At 38.3% G+C, this 27,264-nt stretch overlaps 1 protein-coding gene across 1 annotated transcript in view; it reads left to right on the top strand.

Moving 5' to 3' along the window:
- Bend6 (BEN domain containing 6) overlaps positions 1-25,014 on the top strand; it is a 29,098-nt gene extending 4,084 nt beyond the window's left edge. The window contains exons 2-7 of the mRNA XM_005406887.1: positions 4,663-4,879; positions 9,805-9,982; positions 16,742-16,962; positions 18,838-19,030; positions 20,081-20,217; positions 23,823-25,014. Of these exons, the coding sequence (XP_005406944.1) occupies positions 4,760-4,879; positions 9,805-9,982; positions 16,742-16,962; positions 18,838-19,030; positions 20,081-20,208 (840 nt within the window). The 5' untranslated portion in view covers positions 4,663-4,759 and the 3' untranslated portion in view covers positions 20,209-20,217; positions 23,823-25,014. The remainder of the gene's footprint in view (positions 1-4,662; positions 4,880-9,804; positions 9,983-16,741; positions 16,963-18,837; positions 19,031-20,080; positions 20,218-23,822) is intronic.
- Positions 25,015-27,264: the final 2,250 nt, after the last annotated feature.

The following is a 27,264-nucleotide window of genomic DNA, read 5'->3' as shown; positions in this document are numbered from 1 at the left end:
GTTTGGCTCAGTTCTAATATTTCATTGTTGATTTTTTTTGTCTAGTTGATCTGTCTTTTGTGACAGTGTGGTATTGAGATCCTCCGATACAATTTTTTTTTTTTTTTGGTTTTTCTCAGGTACCAGGAACTGAACTCACGACCTTGCGCATGCCAGGCAGGCGCTTTGCCGCTGAGCTAAATCCCCAGCCCCCTCCAATACAATTGTATTAGTGCTTCTTTGATTTTTCATGCTATCAATATTTGTTTTATATAGTTGGGTGCACTGGTATTTGTTGCATATATATTTATGATTGTTGTATCTTCCTCTTGGATTGTTCTCTTTACAAGGATGTAGTAACCTTCTTAGTCTTTTAATCAGACTTGGCTTAAAATTCACTTTGCCTGCAAATAGAATAACTACCCATGCTTTTTTCTGGGTTCCTGTTGCATGGAGTATTGTTTTTCATCCTTTGGCTATCAGTCTATGATTTTTTTTAATTAAATGTGTTTCCTGTATGCAGCATATTGTTGGATCTTGCTTCTTGATCCATTCTGCCAGTCTGTGTCTTTTGATTGGTGAATTGAAACCATTAACATTGATGGTTATAACTGGTATGTATTTATTTATCTTTGTCATATTATTTTCCTGTTGTTTGCTCCCCCTTTTTTTCCACCTCCCTCTGTTTAATTGTTTGCCTTGCCTGGTAGATTCCTTCCGTTGGGGTTCATGGAGTTGTAGTCCTTGTTATCGCTTTCTGTCATTCCTTCAGAACATTTTGGAGTACTGGTTTGGTAGTCATAAATTTCCTCAGGTGTTCTTTGTCATGGAAGTGTCTTATTTCTCCATCCATTTTGAAAGCTAGTTTTGTGGGGTACATCACTCTGGATTGGAGATTGTTTTCCTTTAGAACTTGAAATACTCCACTTCAAGCTCTCCTTTACTTGATCATTTGTGCTGAGAAGTCAGCTGTAATTATAATGGGCTTTCCTTTGTAGGTGATTTATTTCTTTCCCTAACAGCTTTTGAAATTCTATTCTTGTGTTGAATTTCTGGAATCTTGACTATGATATGCTGGCTGTAGATTTTTTTTATTGTGGTTAATTCCAGTTCTATATGCCTCACTTATGTGTATGTCAAATTCTTTTTCTCTGACAGGGAAGTTTTCTGCCATGACATCTGTAAACAGTTTTGGTTTTTTTTTTTTTTTTTTTTATCATTTGTGCTATCTCCTGCTTCTTCATTGACTCCAAGCAATCTTAACTCATTCTTCTTTGCCTCATCTAGCAGCTGCTGGATTGATTTCTCATGGTCCCTTGCCATTTTTAAGAAATCTTTCTTTTCATGATTACTAAGTGCAAGCCTGTCTTCTATATCTGAGATGCTGTCCTCACAGTGGCTTAATGGGCTGCAGATACTTTCACTGGAATTGTTATTCACCTGGATATCTGCTTGAATCTGTCTTGTGGATTCCATTTCTTTCCTATGCTGAACATTCATGGCTTCCATAATTTTCTTAAGCTCCTCTATTTTTTGTCTGTATCTCTTCTAGAGCCACTAAGCATGGTTTTCATTGTGGTCACCATCTTGGTAGTTATCTGAGAAGTTATTTCTGATTTGATTTTTTCAAGAGCTTCATTCAATTACTTTACTGTTACCATTTCAGAGAGGCCAGGTGGGTGTCTTTCAGATTGTCCCACCTCATTGCCCCCCTGGCTTTGCCTTTGGTGAACTGGATGTCTGGGGTTGCATGTTGTTTAAGTATCTTCTCATTTTCTTTTCTTTTTTACTTTAATTCCTAGGGTGATACTGGTAAATTGCCTACGGTGGGTTGCTTTATTGGTAGTATTTAGAACCTTTAGGCAATGAGTACTTCTCTGATATATCTTCCAGGAGTAGCTGGCTTTTGGGTTTTGAGTCTGTTGCAAAATAATACCTCTTCAATTTGTTGGGGATGAAAAATTGCTGCCTGTTTGGCCCAGCCCCTGTTTCTTTGGCACTGTGTCACAGTACTTTCTGTAACCCTTAGTCAATCTAAGTCTTGGAATACCAGGAAAAACAGCTGTTTAGAACAATAATGTCACTTTTGGCTGCAGTGGTACCATCAGCAATGGCAATAGCATTGAACACAGCCTAGAAAATGACAAACTGAGCTAACCATTATTTTGCCACCTTTAACCATATGAATTAGTTTTGTGATTATATAACAAAATCTAAAACAAACCAGAAAATTGTATGCAGTATACAAGTATTAGTATGTTAATTTTGCCCCCAGGGAATTAAAATTTAAAGTGGGTGAGGGAGAAAATAGAGAAGTGGAAGAAGAGGAAAGGATTAGAAGTAAAGCTAGAGGACAAAGAGGGATCATGCTAACTTTGGGAAACTGGTACAGAGGACTGGAGGGAAAGAGAAAAGGAAGAGATAAAAAAAGAAACAGAACAGAACCACAACCACAAACAGGCTGGAGACCACATTCACACTCATATAAAAACAAGATCAAACAACAAAGGAGAAAAAAAAAAAAAAAAAAACAAAACCACCACCACAGCAATAATCAACAAACAAAAGAGAGAGAGAAAAAAAAATAGAAGGCCCACTTCCAGGTATGTCTGTGCTGTTACTGGTAGACAACATGTGGAGACAGAGTCCCCGTCCAGGTCCAGTCTATCCCAGCAAGCCTGCAGTAGCTTTTTGACAGGGTAGGGGATAATCTCAGCAAGCCTGAACCTTCTGGATGAGACCAGCCTCATTCAGCCTGCAGCTGTCAGTGCACCTACTGCAGGCCTGATCCCAGCTGGGAGGCACCTAGATAGAGCTGGCAGCCACTTTGAATTCTAAGCTCAACTGCCCTCTCTCCAAGATGGTCCTCTCTTCACCCTCTCTGTGGGCTTCAGTTCTCACTTCAAATCATTCCTGCATCCAGGGTACCCACTTCCCTCCTTCTTGTCTTCTTCATATTGCTATATCCCAGCATCTGGATGGCAACTCTCAGACAGGCTCTTTCTCTGCTGCTTACCACTCCACCATCTTGGTGCTCCCTCCCCAAGACAGGTACTGAATTTTATCTTAAGAAACTTCTAAACTCATGGATTTATATTAATGTATGCCAGTACTGTACTTTCAGTGTAAACAACATCTTCAGGGAGGAAATATGAAAATTTCCTTATAGACCAGTATTTAAAAATGAGCATTTTTAATTTATTTTGATGATATCTAGTAGTAACTTTGAACTCCACTTAAGCAAAATGGCATTTTGACTCCACTCTTTCTACTGGTAAATCTGTCTTACAAAAAGTTGTACTCTATTATATTTCAAATTTTATAAATAAAAATACGAAAACTTGTGTCTGCTCTTATTGTATAAGTCCCTACAGTGTATAATGTCCTACATTTGTACTTCACCTTGTAATGTTTAAAATATTTATTATCTAAGCCATTTAAACAGAAGATCTGGAAACTAGTGGTATATCATTGGTTTAAGACTGCTTATGGCAAACATCCTTAGAATTTATGGATGTATAACTCCCTAGAGAATGTCAAACAAGCTATACAATTCTGAAATGTAAAACAGCCATAAGTCACATCTTGAACACTCCCCATTACATTTGGTGGCCCTCAAACCTAACTTAGAGGCCTCCCCTCTTATTCTGGATCACGGAGTACATATATGAGAAGGAAGCATGTAGGTAGCCAGCAGGATGCCTGAGACCGCTCCCTACTTCACCTGTGCCTCTTGATTGCTTATACCTTTGAAATTATGAGTAAAGCATTATGCTGGCTAAGATCTTTGATGTTTCTGAGCTAGATTTGCTAATATGGTCCTGTGTGTAAACTCAGTACTATTAATGTGTTTAAAAGCATCAAAAAAGTTTTAAAAATCAAGTTTATCCATTTTTGTGCTTGGACAAAACATACAAAAGAACCATATTTTCTAATATAAGTACTTAGTATAAATTTGATAAGAAACATAATGTTACTGTCTACTCAGTGGGGCACATATTTCTTGGAAGATTTTAAACGCAATTCCTTTTACAAAGTTTATTATTTATAACAATTTTTTTCAGGAAAACAAACCAATATATACAAGTGCTAAGGATGTTAACCAAAAGTTCAATTTCACCATTTCAACCCTAATAGAACAGTTCTTCAGTTTGCACCAAGAAAAATCTTCCATCTCAGTATTTTAGAATTTTCTGGGTTTTTTTAAAGTAAACAAAAAAAAAAGCCTCCCCAAAATTTTTTATTGATCTCCCTGGCACAATTTTAGTCCTTGCTCCTGGTAAGGTCTACTATTATTAACATCTTTTTCCTAAAATATATAAATTCAGTTTCTGTGGTGCTGTATATAAGAATTCAACTTACTCTTTAGATTCTTCATCCCCATGACATGAAAAAATTTACAAACATAGGAAATGTTTTCTACATTACTTCATTTTGTCAGTGACAGCTCACTGTACATCACAGCCTTGGCCTCTTCATGATGATAATAGAACTGAGATGCTTTAAATCAAATGAAAACATATGCTATAGTTTGTCAGCAGGAGGAAGAACCATAGGAGGAAGCATTTAGTAAAACTAATTTGCCTGAATAGATCGCGTCATTATGAAACATACAGTTGTTCTGTATAAATGTGTATAAATGTGTATAAATGTGTTCTGTATCCTTTCTGTTTTGTTTTTAAGGAAAAATATTAGCTGTTGGGCTCTATCCAGAATAGCATCATCCACATGGACATTCCCACCTGCAGTTTCAGAAAACCTTTGATAACTACTTAGGAAAATGCAGAAGATCTTGCAGACAGATGAAATCATCAATACTGAAGCTCTCAGAAAAGGAAAGAGGAAAAGGACGGAGACAATGGACTCAGAAAATGCAAATAGTGACATGGATAAAGGACAGGTTGGTTTTCTGTGGCCTTGATTTAATTTTATTGTCTACTGTAATTCTCATAATAATTATTCATACTTTCCCTATTCTATTAATTTATTCTTCCCCTTAATTGTTTATTCAGTTAAGGGAATATGATTTCATGCCCTTTTTAATGTCAAATAGGTTGAGTTAGAGACATCAATGATGTACCTACTTTTGTTTAATTATGGCCAAATCTGTCATTGTTCAAACTGTGTCTTTCTAGTACATGTACTTGTATATGTCTTTGTAATACTTGTAATATTTTATTCTTATTTCATTCTTTAAGTATGTTGCATTCTTATGTTTTAAAGCATTTTCAAGGGCCAGGGTTATAGCTCAGCGGCACAGCGCCTGCCTGGCAAGTGTAAGGTCCTGAGTTCAATTCCCAGTACCAAAAAAAAATTTTTTTAAGGATAAACAGTGAAAATCTCCCCCATATTCCTGCCTCTTACCCACCCTATCAACCCCTACACCACCCTGACATGTACTGTCTCCCTACTATATACTGTCTCCCTATATACTGTCTCTCCCAGATACTATATACTGTCTCCCTGCTATATACTGTCTCTCCTACTATTGCTTTCTTTCTTATTTATCCTTCATGTGTTTCTTTGTTCAAATAAAGTAAATATGAATATATGTTCTTATACTGTTTGGAATAAAAGTAACTGAACTTACGTACTTCTTTGTATTTCCCTATAATTTGAAGATTTTTCCATTAATAGACAGCTTTCTCTTTTTTACAGCTCCATATTATTCCAGCTTTTATTTAACCAGTCTCCTGTGATAGATGGGGTTGTTATTGATCTTTTTAAATTATAGGTCACACTATACTGTTGACATCATATACATCATTTACCAATACATTGATATCATAACATAAACCTTAATTTGTTTCTGATTGTTCTAATCAGCATTAATTTTTTTGTTTTTGTTTTCGTTTTTTTTCCAGTACTGGGAAATGAACTCACGACCTTGTGCTTGCCAGACAGGCGCTATGCCGCTGAGCTAAATCCCCAGCCCCTCAATCAGCATTATTTTTATAACAGCTTATATTTATAAAATTTCAGGTATATAATATGTTGTAGGATAAATATAAATAGTGACAGGGTTACTATAGTGAAAGAAGTTAACATTATCATTTCACAACATTATGTTTGCACTTATTTCTTGGGCAAGAGTAGTTAAAATATTTTCCTTTAGCATGAATACCAAATGTAGTACAATTTTGTTACTTGCAGTCCTCATGTTGAGCATTGTATTATTTTGTACTCTATGACCTAATACTCCCATTTTCTAATCCCCTTTCCCACCTACCACCGCTGAATCACTGTTTTATTATCTATGCATATTTGAGGGGTTTTGCTTGTTTTTTCTTAGATTCTAGATATAAGTGATACCATGCAGTATTTTTCTTTCCATGTCTGACTTAATATAATATAATATTATATTAAGTCAGACATGGAAAGGTTCATCCACCCTATACCACACAGCAAGATCTTATTCTTTTTTAAGCCTGAATGATATGCCATTATATACATATGCACATATACGTATATATTAAATGTATGTAATAGTTTCATTATTAAATCATCCACTGTTGAATACTTAGGTTATTTCCATACAGTCAGTACTACTTTCAGCATCTGTCTGAATTGCTCAGTGCATATCTGATCCATTGCCTCTGATGGCTGTGTAGTACCATATTTGTTTATCTGTTCCTGAAGTAATGTGTCCCTAGGTTACCTCCAGCATCTTGCTTCCACAAACAATGACAAAATCTTCATATGTGTCTTTTAATATACAGCGTGAGAATTTCTTTAGAATAAATATACAGGAGGGGGATTTATGACTTACAAACTACCTGTTTATTTCAGGTTCATTTGACTAGATAGTATAAGATTGTTTTTCACAATGTTCATCACTCTGCCTGCGCAGCAGCAGTGTGTAAGGGTTCTCTATATTTATACGCTTCCAACACTTAGCTTTAATGTCTATATTTCTAATTTTTGCCAAATTGATGAGTGAAAATATCTCATTGTAATTTACTAATGCAGATTCTGGGGGACACCGGAGCACTGATATTAAACATTCTTAGACATATTTCCTTGTGTATACATACTAAAAGTTTGTTTTACTTATAGACCCTCCATTGCAAGGTCAGAGTCATAAGTGATAATCTTTACAAGATAATGTCAAAATGTTTTCCAAAGTAGTATACCAATTGTGGTTTCTACCAGCAGTATGTGGGAAACACGAGGGATCTATTTCCACTCTATGCATGGTTTTATGAAACTCCGTAATTTTTGCCCCAAATGATATTTCATCATGGTATTTCAAATGATATTTTGGGGGCTGGGGATTTAGCTCAGCGGCAAAAGCGCCTGCCTGGCAAGCGCAAGGTCGTGAGTTCGGTTCCCGGTACCGGAGAAAAACCAAAAAAAAACCAAAAAAAAAAAAAAAAACTTTCAAATGATATTTTGCCCCAGACTTGATCTGTACCTTAACTGCTAATGAGGTTGAGTATCTTTTCGTATACTTATTGGCCTGTGTATTTACTATCCTATAAAATAGTTCTTCATGTCATTTGCTCATTTTGCTATTGAAGTTCTAGATTAGTTTTCCTTATTGATTTGTAGGGGGCAAAAGACACACACACACACACACACACACACACACAGCCCTTTATTAGTTAACAATGCAAATATGTATCTTCCATTGGTTTGATATCTTTTCCCTTTCTCTAAATGTTCATTTATGAACAAAAGTTCTTAACTTTAGTTTAATGTATTAATCTTTTATTATGACCAGTGATTTTATGTTTAAAATCCATCCCAAGGTCAAAATATATTTACTTTTATTTTCTTACACAATTTAAAGATTTACTTTGGATATTTACATTCTTGACCCCCCTGCAGGAGTGTGTGTGTGTGTGTGTGTGTGTGTGTGTGTGTGTGTGTAACGAAGCAGAGGTCCACGGTCTTTATCTTTTTCCTACGTGGTTCATCAGCTTTTCCAGCTTTATTTGTTGAATACATCGCCCCTCCCCAGGAGCCCCTGTGCCCCTCTGTCGTAACCAAAGTTCTTCGTGTTCCTGTGTCTCTGTTTTTGGCCTCTCCTTTCTATCTCTTGACTGTGCTGACCATCCTTTTATCTACTCATATTGTAATTGCACTAGATTTTCAATAAGCCCTTGCACCTGTAAAGAAAAACTCTATCATACTTCCTTAGCAATTCTTTGGATATTCTTCACCTTCTGATTGTTCACCTAAATTTTAAAATGAAATTAAGTTCCAATACTTTAGGATTTTTGTCAGAATTATATTAACTCTATACCTCATGTTGACGATAATTAGTATTTTTATATTATGGCTTTTTATTTTTGAACATGATGTCTTTCTAGATGACAGTGCTGGGGATCAAACCCAGTGGCTTACACATGCTTGGCAAGTGCACTGAGCTATGAGCCAGCCCACAATCAACTTTCAGTAAAGCTTTTTTACTATCTTCCTGTCTTGAACCTTTTGTTGTGCATTAATGACATCTGCTCTCTGATGAAGATATAAACATAAATATACAATATGTAAACTCTCAGGTTGGAAACTGTCAAGAGGTGCTATAAAAAATTATTTCCTAGAGAATCTTAGAGAAACATTTTATGGAAGTATAATATACATGCAAAAGAATGCACAGATCAAGAATGTACAGTTTGATGAGTTATTACAAATGCAACCTATCCACATCAAAAATTAGACTACTGACATCCCATAAGACACCCTCCTGCACCCGTATGGCGACCATCCCATGCTTGTCCCTGCAGGTAACTACTTTTCTGACTTAATACATGGTGTCCTTTTGAACACTGGCCACTAACTGTAGTTGGCATATCAAAGCAATACATTTTGTACTTTCTCCATCTTGTTAAGGTTTCCTATTTTATTACATGATATTTGTGTATAACTTCACAGATGGAGGAAGTAAACTTCAGATTGTGAAGCATTTGACCTAAGACAGACTACATTTCAGAGCACCCTAGATTTGAATGGCAGTCTTGTTTATTCTCCGCTAATACAATACACACACACACACACACACACACACACACACACACACACCAGCGAAGGCACCATTCAGAGTTTGTGGCCTCAGTCCTTCGCAGATTTTTCCTAATCTGCCAATGATTGTCCAAAAACCCCCGCAATTCTGCAGAAAATGCAAATATCCTCCAAGATTTCTTTTTTGTATGATTTTTTGTTTTTTGGTTTTTAGTTTTTTGTTTTTTGTTTTTTGTGTTTTTTTTGTTTTTGGCAGGAGGTATGCAAGTAGCCAATCTGAGAGCGTGATTCAGTTCTCCTTGCTGCTGATTGGCTGCTGCCCACCTCCTGCAGTCGCACCAGTGTTCTTGGTTCTGTTCTTCCTAAAGCCCTAAAATCCCTAAGGTGCTGCCAAAATGCCCCGCACCTTCGAAGGCTTTATTAATACAGTATTTTACTAAATTAAATTATACAACTGCAGAAGACATGGCATATTCAAGGTTTAAACTATTAAAATTGGCATTTTAGACATTTTTCTGGCCGTATCTGAAATTCTTCATTTTTCACAATTTTTAGGTGCTCTAGGAACATATCCCCCTTGAATTTCTAGGGTCCACTGTACTGTATACTGTATGGTACTGTTCTCTGAGGCTGGGCAGAAAGTCAGAATCCTGGTAAGAGGCAGCTATGTGGGAAACTGTTCTTCCCTTCCCTGAGTACTTCCGGACAGCTGAGGATGAGCTGGGGCAGTTGCTAGCAGGAAAACCTGTGGGAACAGACACTTGTGGGCCTGATGAAGCCTCTTTGGCACACAGGGCTTGGGAGGAGACCAGCCCAGGGCTCCTGACCCTTCTTTCTTTGTGCTTGCCCGCGTTCTAGAGAGACCTGTACGCAGGAAACGCCTTTCTGCCCGGTGAGAGCTCCAGTGAAGATGAGACGCCCTTGGCAGAGCTATGCAAGGAGGAATTGTGTGCCAAGATAAAAAGCCTGAAAGAAAAACTAGCGAACACCCGGAAAGAAAATAGCCGGCTGCGTCAGTCTCTGGTCATGCTGCAAGGTAAACCTGGAGGAATCCGGTGAAAATACACAGCCATTGAAAAGTATTGCAGATCTGCTGCCATCAGTACTTTAGACGGCTTAAAGGACACATTTTAAGAAAATCACTCAATTTTAAGATTTAAATATGGAGGCATTGTTTTAAAACATTGTTTATTGCTCAAAATATGTTAAATTTTCCCCCAAAGTATCCAATATTGTATTTATTTAATAATGTTCAACAGATATTTATTGAGCATTTAATATTGACCACTCAGATGGTACCCCCAAGAGAGGAAAAAATGAGTAAAACAGAGAAAATTACGTTAAAGTGCTCATCACGCACTTACCTCTTTCCTCCTTGATAGGAAAAGCTCTAGAAAATGGGGCTTGTGATCCATTCCGGAAGCACTGGAACTAATGATTCCATTTTTGTTTTCCTGTTGGGAACAATAGTGTGGGAAAACAATGCACCCCACTGGAGACATACAAAGGACAAGGATCAGCTCAGCGATGGAGCACTGACCTAACGTTTGTGAGGCCATAGGTTCAAACTCCAGTACTGAAAAAATCCTAGCAAACTACTTTGGTTCAAGCCCTGGCTCTGATGTCTGTCTCTCTGTTTCTCTATCATCTACTGTCTAACCTTGTGTCAGCTGCTGAACCACTCTGCACCATCAGAGATGAGAGCTTTCTCAAAATAGGCACATCAAAAAAAACAAAACAAAACAAAACAAAATAGGCACATTGCCAAATGCTCCGTAAGAATTTGCTACTGTGATGTTCCCATCGTCACAAGTCAATGCGACCAGCCTTATGGTCTGGGACCGAGGCAGTGAAAGGGCACTACTCACACACTGGCCAAAGGTCTTACTGTCATCATTTTAAGTTCTTAAGATACTTTGAACAAGGGGCCCCATGTGTTCATGCTGCACCAGGCCCTGCAAGTATAGCTATGTAGCAATCCTAGAAGTCAACTGGGAAAAGGATGAGTTATTCAGCAGTGGTGTGGGGAGAACTGCTACTACATGTTGGGTTCTCATTTCACATCGTGTGGCACATGAAAAGCATAAATATACAGTTTCAGTAAAACTCCATCTTCTCAATTTTAATGGAAAGTATTGGTTTCAATATAAAAATTTCATCTTTTAAAAATAGTATCATAGATTTCCTAATACTGTTGACAGAACAGGCTTAGGAACAAGAGCATAACAGTAAAGAGCATTTCCAGCTCCTGGATGTGGTCTTGTAATACTATGACCCTATACCAATTTTAGGTGCATTGGAGGTTTTGGAGGCATTTTGTTGCTTTTGTCATTTCCTATCTTGTATTTTTGTTTGCTTGTTTTTTGTGCTGGGGCTTGCAAATTCTATGGCCCAGTGCCCTGTTGTTCGGGAGTATGCCACAGGATTATTCGTGAACCCCAGGCAGCCCAGGTATTGGCATAGAGAGAAAACCACTTGCTGGCTGCTGCTGCATTCCCTTTTCTGTGGCAGTAATTCAGGGACCACAGTGGCACCAATGTCAACAGGATATTGACAGACCCTGGAAAACACTCATGAACCTCCATTCCCCAAAGCAAAATGAACTCTGGTTTTAGTGCAGTGAGCCTTCTTGTATCGACCTTTCGAAACTCCAGAGCCCTGGTTTCTGCTAGGTGTTGGCGGGAGTGCTAGCCCCATGCCTTCTTCAGGGCTGCCCCTCTGACAGTCACTCCCATGATCCATCCTGGCTTCCCACAACAGAAGAGAGGCCCCATGTCCTCCTGAGCTGAGCCCCAGCCTCCCATAGGTCCTAGAAGATTCCTGATTACGCTCCCCCTCTCCAAGCCCGTTTCTCAAGGCTGTCTCTCAGTGGTCTCTTTGGAAGGGATCCCTTTAGTCCTGAAGCGAGGCTCTCCCCCTGGCTGCTGGACTCCTCCTCAGGCGGGTCGGTCTGTTGATTGTCACCTCCATTGCCCTGTTCTGTGGAGACCCCAGGGCCTGGAGGAGAGGTGTGCACTTCCTAGGTCCTCCTGGCACCAGCCCAGACCCCACAGGTGGTGGCCTGGATTCACGACTGAGTTTCTTCAACTAATAAAGTGCAAGTAAAAAGCTAGAAGAGAGAGGGAACCTCTAGTTCATATGAAAGGGACTATAGTAAATTGTAATGTGTGGTCCTTATTGGATCCTGATTCAAACAAACCGTTAAAAAGTCAGAGAAATCTGAAGGTTGGTGCAGATTTTGTTTTGTTTTGCAGAGCTGGGGATGGAAGCCAGGGCTTTGAGTATGCTAGTCAAGCACTGTATCACCAAGCTACATCTCCAGCCCTGCACTAACTTTTTGGATGACATTAAAATATTATTGTTAATTATTTCTGTGGCAATGATGCGGTAGTTATATTTTAAACAGTTATTACCTTTTGAGTTGCATACAGAAATATTTACAGGATTAAATATTTACAGACTGCTTCAAGCAATCTTGGGAAGAAAGCAGATGGAGGTATATAGAAAGGTTGGCCATGAGTAAAAACTCAGAAATGTTACTGTTTTTGTTTGTTTATGATTTTCTATTAAAAGTTTTAGGAGTGCATTGGGGGAGCTCATTTGTAAAACGATGTTTAAACTACACAAAATACATGAATTAATACTTAACTGAGCTTAATGATAAATGATTATGAGAATAAAATAGAGAGTATAATAAGAAAATACTGCTACTTTTAACTAAGATAAAAGCTCAAACTGTGTATGTGGACAGTGTACATTTACTTACTTAATTTGGGACAGGATCTCCTTATGTGGTCCAGAACCTTAAATGGGCAATGTGGCCTTGGATTCCTGGGCTCACAAGATCTTCCTGCCTCAGTCTCCAAGTGGTTGGAACTATAACCATGTATCACCATACCTACTTTTTTGTGTATACTTTTTAAATGTCAAAAATTAAAAGATAAACAGAGAAATACTTGCAACATGAGGCAAATAAAAAGTTAATGTACTTAATATATGAAGGCATTATTATAATAGCAGACCCATTGTGCACTCAGCATCCTTGAAAGACTTTACAAATACTTTGTAAGTTCTTACAAAATAGAAAAATATTAGTATCCCAAGGTTTCAGACAATTCAAAAAGAAATTCAAATAATCAAAAAGAATGTATAACTTCACAATAATTAAATACTTGCAATTTAAATTTTCCTGACTTTAGCCTGTCAAAAAAGGTGAAGATTGTCAGTAATGATAAACACAGCAGTGATGGAGCTGATTTCTTACATTCCTTTTGGAGGGTAACTTGGAAAAAAATCTTTCTAGAGAGTAGCTCAGCAATACTGAGTCCTGAAAACCTTTACACATCGTGACCATCTCATTATGCTCTTAGGAATTTTTAACATTAACTTGATCAGAGATGCATATGGTGATGGGTGTGCTAGGGAGTTTGTCATAGTTTTGTTTGCAATAAAGAAAAAAAAAGAAGCCATACCATCCCCTCCCCCAGAAAAGCTTTTAAATGAAATATGCCACACCAATATCTTGGAATATTTAGGAAACCATTAAAATTGTGTTTCAAATGAAAAATAAGCCATCAATGGGTAAGTACATGCACTGCATAGTATTAATTGTGGAGAAGTGGAATACTAGTCAGACACAAAAAGGAATGATTATTCATACATTCAACAACATGAGTGAATCTTAAACTATTATGCAGAGCAAAAGCAAAAAAAAAGGACAAGATAGCATATACTGTTGAGAATCTTTATATGCAGTTCTAGAGCAAGTAAATAAAGCACTAATCTGCATGCCTCTGAGGTAAATCCAAAGATTTTCTTACAAGGTTGTTTTGACTTTTGTTTCTTTCTGTTGTTGTTGTTGTTGTTGTTGTTGTTGTTGTTGTTGCTGCTGCTGCTGCTGAGATGAGTTCTCACTGTGTTGCCCAGACTGGTTTCAAACTCGTGACCCTCCAGCCTTGGCCTCTGTAGTAGCTAGGATTATAGGGATGCCACTGCCTCTGGCTTTTCCATGTCTGGGAGAGTGCACTAACCCAAGGTACCCATTTGTCAAACTCTTCCTCTTTATGCACTTCATTTCAGCTCAGACTTAAGGTAAGAAGACTCAATGTTAATTATACCTCAAAAAAAAATCATATTTTCGAGTTAGGCATGATGACTTATGACTGTAATCCCAGCACTCAGGAAGCTGAGACAGGAGGATTGCTGCAAGTTTGAGGCCAGCCTAGGCTACACAGTGAATTCAAGTCCAGCTTCAGCTACATAACGAGACCTCATCTCAAAAAAATAAATCATATTTTCCAGGAAGGTTTAATAAAATAGGCAAAGTGTTCACTTTAGATTTTTAATTGGAAAGAAGACCCATGTTGATACAATGCTATGTATACATTCTATTTACATAAAAATTACATGAATAAAAAGAGATAAATGGATAGAAATGACAAGGATTGTATGTTAATGAACACATACTTTTATAGTTAGAAAAAATAGTCATTATTATTAAATTATTATTTAAGTAATTTAAGTAATAATTCTTAAATTATTCTCACTGCCAAATTCCCTTTTTCTCTGTTATAGTCTAGTGATGGTCTTTCAGTTCTTCAGATGCAGAACTTGCACTTCCTGTACCTCTAATGACTCACCGCCCATCCTCTTCACTGTTTAACTCCTGCTCCGCCTTCAGATCAACCCTGACATCCTCAGAGTGGCCCTTTGTGTCCCTCCCGGGCAAGCCCTGCCTTTCCATGAGCTGGGCCAGGCAACTCAGTCCTCTTGTTTGTGGTGCTTGAGAATCACAGTTCTTAATTTCTTTGCATGTAACACCTTAGACAAACTGAAAGGCTAAGGACATTGTCTTCTAGACCATCAACCCTTCCCAAGACTAGGATACCAATGACAAATATGGAAGTCTCCCCAAACTACCTTACCTTCAACAATTTGCTAGAAAAATTCAGAACTCCTTCACACATATTGTGCTCATGGTTGTATTTATTACAAGGTGAGGGTGCAAATTGGAATCTGAGGAGAAGGAGTGTAGAGGCCAAAAGTTTCCAAATGTGAAATGAAATAGCAGTTGTCCTCTGGATGCCTTACCTTCCAGTACCTGTGTGTGACATACGAGTGTGCTGCAATACTGCATCTCCAGTATTCTGGCGCAGAACTTTGGGATCCCAAGTTTTGGTTGAGGCTTTATTGTGAGAGCAGGATTGATTGATTGATTGATTGACTGATTGATTACCCACCCACATGCTTGCACTCAGTCCCTAAATCATATGGTGGGTCTCTCTGGATTTGATGGCTGTGGCCAACCTCTACCCCTGGGCTTTTGAAGGTAAAAGGCTATGGTGAGTTGCCCTATCAGCAAAAACTATCAGGTGTGGTTCTAGGGCTTACCACAATTAACAAAAACTTCCTATCACTTCAGGAAATTCTAAGGGTTTAGACTAAACCCTTACATCCCAGGAACTGGGACAAAGTCCTGACCCTCTTTGAGCGAGACAAAATTCTTACTGCACAGTATGGTTATGTCAAAAATGTCCTCCATTCTCCTCAACTCTGAGCTCCAAAAGTGACTCCCAGTTCTATCCCAGGCACATAGCATAATTGTCTACGCTGTGTAACAAACAAGGATTTGGATTCAAGATGATCTAAACTTGAATCTTGTCTCTTCTTTCCACTCACTGGGTGACCCTGGACAGATTCCTTAACCTCTTGTTGCCTAATTAATCTCTCCTACACATTGGGGATAGTGACAATTCATATGTCAGGGGGCTCCAATGACTGTACAAATGCAATCAGTAAAGTTCTCAGGATAGGGCATGACATTAAAAACTAGATAGTTAATATTATTAAATGCTCAATAAAAAACCACTGAAGAATAAGTGTCTGGCACATGAGAAGTGCTTACTAAATATTTACTGAAACAACAGGAAGTAAGATCTTCTTAGTAGATTTTTCTGTTAATATAGTACCAGATGCACTAATGTGGATGCACATGCCATTAATTATTCAAAAGATTATAGCTCAGTAATATGCTTTAAGGAGAAAAACAGAATTTCAGAGTCGTCATCTCTCCAGCAAGGAGTGCCCTCAACCATTCAGTGAGGAGCTGAACTAGACAGGGCTTACGGTCTCTTTCAACTGCAACAACATGTTGCTTGTCCTCAGAAGACAAGGTAGGTAAGACAGCAGAGGAGGCCACTGTATCTGTGGGCGTGAAAACTTTGAATGTGTAAGTTCCCAGTAACAAACAAAAGGGAACAACAAAGGGAATGTTCAGAGATTGCAAAAATTTGTCTAATGTTTGACAACATAGGTTTGAATTGCAACAGTGTATTCTTATTAATTTGATGGAATTTGACCCCTGGTAAACCATAAACAAAGGTCATAGAAAATTTATTTTCATCTGTGAGAAGTAACTAATTTTTGTCTTGGCACTCACCTGACCTAGCAGGAGCTTCTCAAAGGTGATTGATAGGAATATCAATCTTGTCTCTAAACCAAAGACTCAACACCTTTGAATAATACTCAGCAACTGGACAAAAAGTTTACTGTTTAAGACATTCTTTCTAGTTTCAAAGTAATGCGTATTCACTTAAATACAATAACCAAATTTTAATGTATTATTAAGCAATTTTTAAGTCATTTAATAATGAAAAGTAAATAGTTTACAAGTGCTTATTTTCCAAAGAATACTAACAATTTGTTCCCTCTACTTCTGTACACACACACACTAAAGTAAGTGTGCATGCACTTTTCTGCCATGTTTGTGAGCTGCTGCTTTCTCCTGCTGTCTCAGTCTTGCCCCAGGCAGTCACGCAGTTTGAAGAGCTGGTTGGTATGGCGGAGACCCTGCTGAAGGGTGGTGGGACCATGCCTGCATCTGCGTCCACCCTCTGGAGAGCAACGAATAACTCTTCCCCAGACTCCTTTGCTTCAACGTGCAGTAATTCTACTTCGAATGCCAGTTCACCAGTTTCCCCAAAGGTTGAGGAAGAACATCCCCCAGAAGGGAAGCAGGTCAGTTGGAATATCTGCCCTGTCATTCTCTAGGAAAGTTTCATACAAAAATTAAAATGAGTGTGGGAAATGATCATTGTTTTAGCAGATACGTTTCAGGAAAGTTTAGGTCATAGCCGTAACAGTTCTATTACATAGGACTACGAATAGGCCTCATTTAATGACCTACCCTTTTAACGACTGTTCAGACATTCCATGGAGGCGCTCTGTTCAGACCGACCACCCACATTCGATTTACACACAGGAAGGTGCGCAGCTGTGCAACCTAATGGTGGCTTCTTCTACAGTGCAGTACAATAATTTTATGTTCTGTTATACATTACATTGCTACTTGGAAGAGTTATGCAAATAAAAGCAGGGTCATCAGGTTGGACTTTCCTATGACCATTCATTTTGAATATTTTAATGTATGTACTATATACAATTCCTCATTTAGCGACCAATTCATTTAAGGACCCAGGTGCAGGACTGGAACTCTTGCTGTTAAGCCAGGAGTGTCTGCATTTCATTTTTATAATAAAAACTACTATTTGTGAAACAAATGCCCAGCTGAGAAAACTAAAGGCAAATCATGGGCAAATTGGAGTTTTTTAAATTTATTTTTTACTAGTATATGTTTGTGATACATAATAATCACATTCAATGTGGAGAACTGATGCATATACATATTGCATCTTGATAATTTTTACTGTCCTTCTCTCTCCTCCCCAAAGATGACATTTTTAAAACTATAAAATTTTTAAACCCATAACAAAAAGGTAGCTGGGCATTAAGGGTTATAAAATTTTTATCAGTGAGAAAAGACACATTTCAGCCTCTCCTTGCAGGGTGAGCATAGCTCTTTTTCTATTTTTCCAGTTTCTCTTTATCAGAAAACAGAAGCCAAAAAGATAATAGTTTAGTTAAAATCGGGTATCAGCCTTGGGAAATATGCCTTCAAAAGTGACAAATGTTAGCAATCTAATACTCACATATTTAAATCTTAGCATGTCACTTTCCTGTCGCTATGCAAGTTTCCCATACATTGAGTGGTTTCATATGACACAACTGCATTGTTTCAGAGTGCTGAATGTCAGAGCTCTGGTAGGTCTCACTCAACTATAACCAAGTGCCAGCACATTCCTTTCTGCAGGCTCGCAGGGAGGATCTGTTTCCTGCTTTTTCTGGTTGGAGTCAAAGTTAGTTTCTTGTGTAGACCTAAATTTTCCATTTTCTTGCTAGCTGTAACCAGGCTAAACCTACATTTTCCATTTTCTTGCTAGATGTAACCAGGCTAAAGGCCTTTCTAGGGGTGATCGCATTCCTTGGGTAGTGGCCCACTTCTGCCAACTTCAGAGCCACCTGTGGCAAGTCAAGTCTTTCTAGCTCATTCAGTCTTTCTTCCTCCTGTCTCTTTTTTGACCTACCCTTACCTCCCTCTTCTGCCTTTAAGGATTCACATGAGCAGACTGCACCCACCTGAATAATCTCCGATCACAAGATATTTAACTTTACTAGCATCTACCCAATTATTTTCACCCTGCAAGGTAACATATCAGGTACCAGGAATTAGGATGTGGGCATCTCCACAGAGCGCTTATTCTGTCCACCACATTCCATTTGCAGTCTTGAGGATAGGACTAATTCTTAAAGCATCAAGTCCAGATTATATGACAAGAATTTGCATGTAACCTTGCACAAATACTTCACAAACACTGAGAATTATTTCAAAAACATTTAACCCCTAAAATGTAAAATGTATATTAAAAGTATAAAGTACCCCCCTTAAAGAAGATGGATGTTTTTCTCTGCTATGTTTTAACTCAGTAAGTAATACATTTCTCCAGATAATCATTTTTTGTTTTCTAATTTCAATTATCATTTCTTATTTTTTAGTTCAAGATTGAAAAATGGCAGATTGCCCGTTGTAATAAGAACAAGCCTCAGAAGTTTATTAATGATTTAATGCAAGTGCTTTACACAAATGAATACATGGCCACACACAGCCTGACCGGGGCAAAATCCTCCACTTCAAGGGACAAGGCCGTAAAGCCAGCTATGAATCAGAATGAAGTTCAAGAGATCATAGGTGATGATATGATTGCACCATATTGCCACATGAATTTGAACTTATGTCACCATCCAAGGTCAATTGATTCTGTCAGGGTCTTTGTAAAAATTATTCTTCCTTGAAATAAAAACTTTAGAATAGTTTCATATTCTTGTTAAATATGGAAAATTTTATGGAAAAACTTTTCATTAAAATGGTTATTAAATAGGACTGAAGTTCATGTAACTGAAAAGTTTGACTGAATAAAACTCATAGCTTTAGAAAAAGTTTCAAAATATTCTTTAGAAAATTTCAGTAACAGGGGCTGGGGATTTAGCTCAGCGGCAAAGCGCCTGCCTGGCAAGCGCAAGGTTGTGAGTTCGGTTCCTGGTACCGGAGAAAAACAAAAAAAAAAAGGGCTGGGGATTTAGCTCAGCGGCAAAAGCGCCTACCTGGCAAGCGCAAGGTCGTGAGTTAGGTTCCCGGTACCAGAGAAAAACCAAAAAAAAAAAGAAAATTTCAGTAACAATTTGTATCTTGTTCTCCCTATGTTAGTTATGTCTCATCTTTTATTCTAGAAAGATAGATGTTAATTTGACTATTCCATTTGTGATTTTAAAATTAATGCATCTCCTTAAATTTGATCATCTAAGTTACCCAATTAATGTGATTTGCAAACATCCAAGAAATTTAGAGATTCACTGATTCTCAGCTCAATATATCTCATTTCTTGGTTAGAAAAAGACCAGTTGGAATCTAGTTGTTTTAATTGGTACTAGGCATGGATAAAAATAAATCCCTAACATTTTGGAGCAAAGATATGTAGAGTTCAAAGCAAATTGTAGCACAAAATTTAAATGGTACTATAGGAAAACAAATATGTATGTTCTTCATTTATAAAATAGACCTTTTTATGTTTTTTGCTTTGTTTTGAAAAACCTGCCCATATATTCACCCATTTATCTCATGAGAGTGCTATTTCTGTAATGCAGAGATGAAATTACAATGTAGGATGTTTGATGTATGACCTCAGTTCATAAGATAGAAAAGTCTCATAAAGCTATTGTATATTATTGTTGTCTTTTACAGGAGTAACAAAACAGTTATTTCCCAGTACAGATGATGTTTCCATTAGGAGAATGATAGGGCAAAAACTAAACAACTGTACCAAGAAGCCAAATGTAAGCAAAAATCTTAACTCTCAGGATATTAAATAGATCCTTTTGGTAAGTCTTTTAAATCCTCACAGTCCTTTCAATATGTCAGGAAGGTGTTATGCTGCTTATATCTGGGAAATAACATTCTGCAAATGCTCCGTAGAGACTCCTGGTGACCTGTGACAGGCGTGTCTCCCTGGGGATGACGAGGTGGACTACAAAGGGAATTTACACTTGGCAAATGCTGGGTTCTGTTGCAAAGGTTTCCCTTTCCCAGAAGCTCTCAGATATTTTGATATTCTTTTAAGTTGCCTATGTGCACCAGAAACCTCTAAGAAGGCAGTGTACTATGTACCACTCTGCTTCCCGAATTATTTCACTGAGCCATCATTCACAAAAAAGTATTAATTTGCGAGTGACAGTAAAAAGGAGCTGAGCAGGCGCAGTTTAGCAAGTGTTCCTGCAGAACTGCAAGCACGGACCCTGTGAGGGCTCTGCACACCCCAATACTATATGGGGGGTAGAGGTGCTGCAGACACTCCCGCAAGGACGCAGCGGCCTCCACCGCCCCCATGTGCCTCTCACTGTCTGTAGGTCGGGAAATCAGCTGTAGTTTAATGAGGATTTTTTACCAATAACTGAGCCTTATCTGGAACAAATCTATACAGTGGAATCTTATCTGCTTTCGCTGCACAAAGTTCAGGATGGTCCACCAGGGCTACGCTTCTGGTCTCTCTGCTTTAGTTTGAATCTGAACTGTCCCTAAAAGGCCTGGAGGTTGAGGCTCGATTCTAAGCTCAGTCTGTTGGAAGGTAGTGGCAATGCCAAGGGTAGGGCCTGGAGGGAAGTCCTCTGCTCTGAGGTCAGAGGACTTCCTTGCTTCCTCTGTGTCACAGTGCCATGAGGTGAGCAGCTCTGCTCCCCACCTGCTCCCCACCCGGCTGTGCTGCCTCCCCGCTGTACAACAGCAGGGCCCGTGATCAGAGACCAAAACCCCCAAGCTGTGAGGCACAATAAAACTTCTCTTTTCATCAGGTGAGCTTCTGAGATACTTGTTACAGTAATGGAAAGCTGGCTAATCTATTTTCCATTATTTTGATGGAGAACATGTGCAAAATGTATAATTGTGTTACTAATATTTTCATTGATTCTTAGAAGTATATAGGTAGCACATGATAGTGCAGTCCATGTGTTTAAAAGTCCTCCATTTTCTTGTATCTCGGGCTTCTTTTTGCCTGTTCTCTCCCTGATTAACCACCTCAGACACTGTATTGCTTGTCCGCCTTTCCCGCTGACTGTTCTCAGTGGGATAGAACTGTGTGCAGGAAAGCATCTTGCCTTCTCCACCTAGAACTGCGGTTGGCCCTTCCTCCAGATGGCGCCCTTGTCAAATTTTCTGCACAAGGAAGGCAGCTCTGATGACAATAACAGTAGCATCTTTTCCTTAAAAAAATAGAATCAGGGCAGTGGAATCTTTCTCTTGGCTCACACATCCTGGTGGATTGACTTAAAGAGTTGTAGAAGAGGGGCTGGAGATTTAGCTCAGGGGCACAGCGCTTGCCTGGCAAGCTCAAGGTTGTGAGTTTGAACCCTGGTACCAGAAAAAAAGAAACCAAGAGTGTAGAAGATAAGGATATTTGTATCCTTTTTATCCCCCAGGGATTATAAATTTCACAATGTTATGAAAGTCATAACTTCCTAATTGTTAGATGATTGCTTAAATATTTCTCATTTTGACATGAGGCTAACCAGCTGTCATAGTGTATAATGACCAAGTTTCCTTCTGAATGTTCCATAACTAGACCTCCAGGTCAGACATCTACATTTTAGAACACAGTATTATATTTCAGAACTCCATAAAGTACTTTAACAAGCTAAGACCTGCCATTTTAGTATCGTAGGCCACCGATGACAGGTACAAAACACATCTCTGTCACATATCAGCTGGCAGGATGTTGAAGAAATGATCATTAAAAGATTTTTATATCAGTTTTGCTTCTATTTGAAATCAGTAGTGTTATTAAACTACCTGAATCTTGGTTAAAATTGGAACAAAGCACAAACCTTTCACTTTGAACACAATATAGTCTTGTGTCTCTGGGCCTGAGCCTAGCTTTGTACTGCCAAGTTGCATACATTAGAAATGCATACATTTTGAATAAAAAGTGAAGATTAATATCAGAATGGAAATCTTGTTTAAATTGATAAATATATTTCCTTGGAAATATAACTAAATTCAAATTATGTCCAAAAGACTGGGGAAAATATAGTACTGGAAAAGACAGGGTCACATGAACCATTTATGCTTGGTAAATTAATTAGATACAACACCATCAGTTGGACTGCTGCCATATTTAAGGTAACTGCATTTATTCAGGTGAGGGTCCCAAGAGCTTATACAGAAGACGGTACTGGAAAAGACAGACAGGAAGCCGTAGAGATTCAGGGCCACAGTGTCCTTTAATAACCCACTCTGGCAGGAACTAACAAGGGTCCTGTGAAAACTCCTCAGAATCCATTCCAAGGTCAGTGCCCCCAGTGACCCAACCTCCTTCCATTAAGCCCCACCTCTAAAGTCCACTGCCTCAGCACTACCACACTGAGGACAAGGTCTCCAACACTTGAAACTTTGGGACAAACTATATCCATACTGTAGCACATGGTCCTTCAACAAAACAGAGGGAGGAGGTTATTTTAAGCAATTGGCTTAAGCAATTGTGCGAGCTGGTAAATCTAAAAATGCAGGGTAGGCTGGCAAGCTGGAGACCTGGGGGGTGGGGGGAGGGTTGATGTTGTAGTCTTAAGTCTGAAGACAATCTGGAAGTAAAATTCATTCTTGCTCAGGGACCTCAGTCTTTGTCTTTCAAGGCCTTCAGCAGCTTGGAAAAGGCCCCATCCACATTACACATTATAAAAGGAAATATGCTTTATGCAGAGTACTGATTTTCTGAAGTGATAATCTCCTCTAAAAATATCTTCAAAGAAACATGTAGTCTGGCATTTGACCAAAGAATTGGGTACCTTAGTTGACACAGCAAATTAACTACCACAACTAATGCTTTAGGACAGAAAGTCTGGTTAGAAGGCTGCTCCAGCTTTCAATAACTGTGTGAACTTTGCAAGTCACTGACTTCTCTGAACCTCAGTTTAAACAAGATTGATTCTTCTGTGTTTTAAATGAGATGAAGCAAATCTGGGAAACTGGCAGATACTTGGGAAGCAATCACTAAGCATAACTGAAGAATGATAGAATTGCTAATTATATTTAAAACAGTTAAATGGTATGTGTGGGTGTTAGTTGTACTTTGTGTGTTTTTAAATTGATCTCATAAAAAGCTTTTAAGAAGTCACTTCAGGGCTGAAGAGGTGTTCTGTGGAGAGTGCTTGCTAACATGGGCAAGACCTGGCTTCAGTCAGCAGTACCATAAAATGAAAAAGGAAATTATGTCAGATAAAAACACTTTAACTGGTTTCTACGCTAGAATCCTCTGAATACATCATAAAATAGTCCCTAAGTCATCTCAGCAGTAATGGTTCTTATCAACAATTTATATTCTTAAGAACAAACCTATAATAGATATAAAAATAAATAACTCAACTGTTAAAAAATACTATAAAACTTTTAACATACATTTGCCCTCTTTTTAAATTTTTTTTTAATTTGCTTATTACAGGTATCTGAAACAAAGGACTTCCACTCTAAGTTTCACAGTGGATTGGACTGGCAAGCCTGTGCCCTCCCTGGCAGGGAGCACAGAGACATGGGCAGCCACAGGCTGTGAGACATGCGTTCCATCCCTGGGCTCTCCCGATGGCACAACATGCTTGCTGAAGAAGTTGCATGTAGATTCCACCCTAAATACTAGCGGTGCATCAAGCCAAGGACTTTGTACCATCAAATAAGCATGCAGGATGGTTTATTTGGAAATATGCATTTTCCTTTCCCCAAATACTTGTATATTTAACAGGCTAGGCGGAGCTCTCATCGTAGCAGCAAAATCTTCCACTCCATAGATCACTGTCCAAGCCAAACACTGTATTTATTATTACCAGTGAACCCCCATCTTAGCTTTTGGATCTTTAGCATAAGCACACTTAGAAAAGTAAACAGATAAATAATCATTGCTCACGAATATGAGAGCAGCATGCTGCACCTAAACTCTGATAATCATGTCTAACCAAGTAACCATGTTTTACCAGCAAACTTACAAGATGACTCTATTATCTAAAAATAAATAATACAAAAAATGAGAGCAGCAAAACCTTTTCAATCATGAGTACTCTACCATACTCTTGAAAAACACATTTTTTGTGTTAAAACAATGTATAAATTCTCAGAATGAGCTCTTTGTTTGTTTAGCAGATATACTCTTAATTTGTTACCCAATACAAATAAAGATGTGGAATGTAAACCATCAATATCACCTAAAACATCCTATTATATGATATATAACATGCATTTGGTCAGTTATGTTGCTACACTGCTTAGTTTTAACTGGTTTATTTTCATTGTAGCAGAAGAAAAATGAATTGAAAATAATCAACATAGGTCTGCTAATCGCACCAAAAATGTCATTTTGTTAGTCACCAAAAGATAAAATGCCATCCAAAGGCTTCCCCCTTGATGTTACTTGTCACAGCTGACCATTGTACAAGGCAAAGCTGTTGTTCAGTGCACAAGGCCATGTTTAAACTTGGAAGGGAAGATGTTACATCGTTACAAAGTGCAGTACTGTGGACCCAGGGAACATTCTGTGACTGTTGCTTGATGGCAGTGTGGCCCTACAAAATAAATGCTCCTAAGAACATAAATTATGTAATATTTGCTACTTATAATTACACATAAATAAATTTCATTGAAAAGGAGAAAAGATATTTTCTACTTCCTTTACTAATGTACAAAACTCAAAGACAGCTTCTTCACCCACACACAGAGGCATTACCATTATAGTTTGACTACGTAGTTCTGGACTATTTGTCTTGAAAGAGCCCTGTACGGCATGACATATAGATAATATCCAGGAAGGTAAATACATTTAATGTTTTTGTTGAAAAAAGGATACACTTATTAAAAGGTATGCTCATTCCTCTTAAGAAAAACTACTTGGTAATACAAGTATTGCCTAGCAAAGGTAAATTACCTTTGTTAAACCTAACTGTAGTATTCAGATAGGAGTGGTATAATCTTTCCCTAAAATATTTTGAAATATGTTGATACCTGGATAGGTAACAGAATGCATGTATTTTTGTATATGATTGTGAGTTCCAAAATAAGAACACCGATGAAACTTAGTGGAGTCCCAGAAGCCTGTGATACATATGTAGTACATATATTATGTGTTTACATATATAAGACTTTAGAATATGAGTAAAATAAAGCCTTTAGTTGGGCAAGGCTGTGCATGCCTGTAATCCCAGCATTTGGAGGCTGAGGCAGGAGGATTGCTGTGAGTTCGAGGCCAGCCTGGGCTACGTAGTGAGTTGACAGCCAGCCTGAACTGCATAGTGAGACCCTGCCTCAAAAAGACAAAAATCAAGCCTTTACTATATTGGAAAAGAAGGTTTGTTCAATAAGTGATATGGTGACAGCGAGTAAATGGAAAAAGTTGTGCGCCCCTATTTCAAAGCTATTCCGTGTTATGTTTCATATGTATTCAATTTTCCATATTTCTATTCTCTGAATGGGAAGGACATTCTCAATACAAACCCAGAGCAGCACAAGTACCAGTGAAAATCTGCTAATGCTCAGCCTGCAGCAGCCTTGTACTCACTTGGCTATTTGAGTTGTGAGTTACAGGTTTAACATTTCCTAAGTAAGTGTTTCCTCCAAAGAATCCACACTTTTGCTTATGCTTCCTGAGATCTACCACTGCTGCAATACCTTGTATTCTCCTTGCACTTTCTGTCCGATTTCACTTCTTTAAGCAGCTTTTAAAAGTGTTTGGATTTTGAAGAGTGTCATTTATTTTGCTAAAAACAGCAAGGTAGGATATTTTGTTGTTATTCTGGTTTTATTTCTCTCTTTTTTTTTTTTTTTGTAGTTGTTGGAGGAGGGAAAAAGTAAGTCAGTCTCTTGCATGTTCATACTGGAGAGTTATTTTCAGTGTTTCTGTAGAAGTCCCTGATAAACAGGGCACACTCAATTAAATTTAAATCAGAATAACTGCAGATACTTGTTAGTATAATTATGTCACAGGGAATACTTGGGACACACTTAGAATGAACAATTATACATCTGAAATGTGTGCACTGAACTGGCTCTGCTGCCATGAAATCTAATGTCATTCTAATTCTCATTCTTTTAATGTTTCCCTATGCTTATTTGTGGATGCACTACTGCTGTAATCTGAATATAGTTTTATGAAAAAATAATTAGAGAACAAGACACAATTATTACAAATTAAAATTTTGGGAGCTGAAACTTCATAGTTAGAGCTGGGGGTCTTGAGTGTGAAGGCTGTGGAAGGAGAGTCAGCAACAAGTGCTTGTGGAGGGCTTGCATGGCCTTAGGTGACTTAGGTAGTCATTCTTTGGGAATGAGTGGGGGAATGGGGCCCATAAGAAAGGATGACCATACTTAAGCTTAAAAAGGACTCAAGACTATAAGTTGTTTAGGGAGAACCTATATATGGAGGAAGGTCTATAGACACACTGATGAGTCTGGTCAGGGATGGGGAATGTAATAGCTGAGATCTGGGAACAAGGGAAGCAGTAGAGTGAGGTGTTGAGTCTTTTGGAGTTTGAGTGAAAGTGAGAAAACCTGGAGGAAGACAGGACAAGTGTTGGGATTAGGGCTCTGAGTGTTGTCTGCTGCGAGGTCTTTTTTTTTTTTGCGGGGTGGGGGAGGGTTGAGTTTCCTTTATGTCTCTGGAGTCAGAGTACTTGATATGTATTAGAGTTTGACAAGAGCATTTATCTGTGAACCAGATAACTGCTGCCTGCAGGATGGGGCTTTATGTATACTGGGAAAGTGGTTGAGATCATGGTGGGTGGTTTGGAGGTAGCTATAAGTCAAGGAGGGTTTGAGGATATGGATATGTTTTTGTAGCCACTATAAAAGGTTCTGGCTATGAGGCCAAAGTTGGGAACCCAGAGGCAGAGTAAATCAGCTAGGCC

This window comes from Chinchilla lanigera, unplaced genomic scaffold (genome assembly GCF_000276665.1).
Source record: "Chinchilla lanigera isolate Chin_1 unplaced genomic scaffold, ChiLan1.0 scaffold00101, whole genome shotgun sequence".
NCBI classification, from domain to species: Eukaryota; Metazoa; Chordata; class Mammalia; order Rodentia; family Chinchillidae; genus Chinchilla; species Chinchilla lanigera.
Note: the sequence above shows the minus strand (reverse complement) of the source record. Positions and strands in the feature narration are given on the sequence as shown.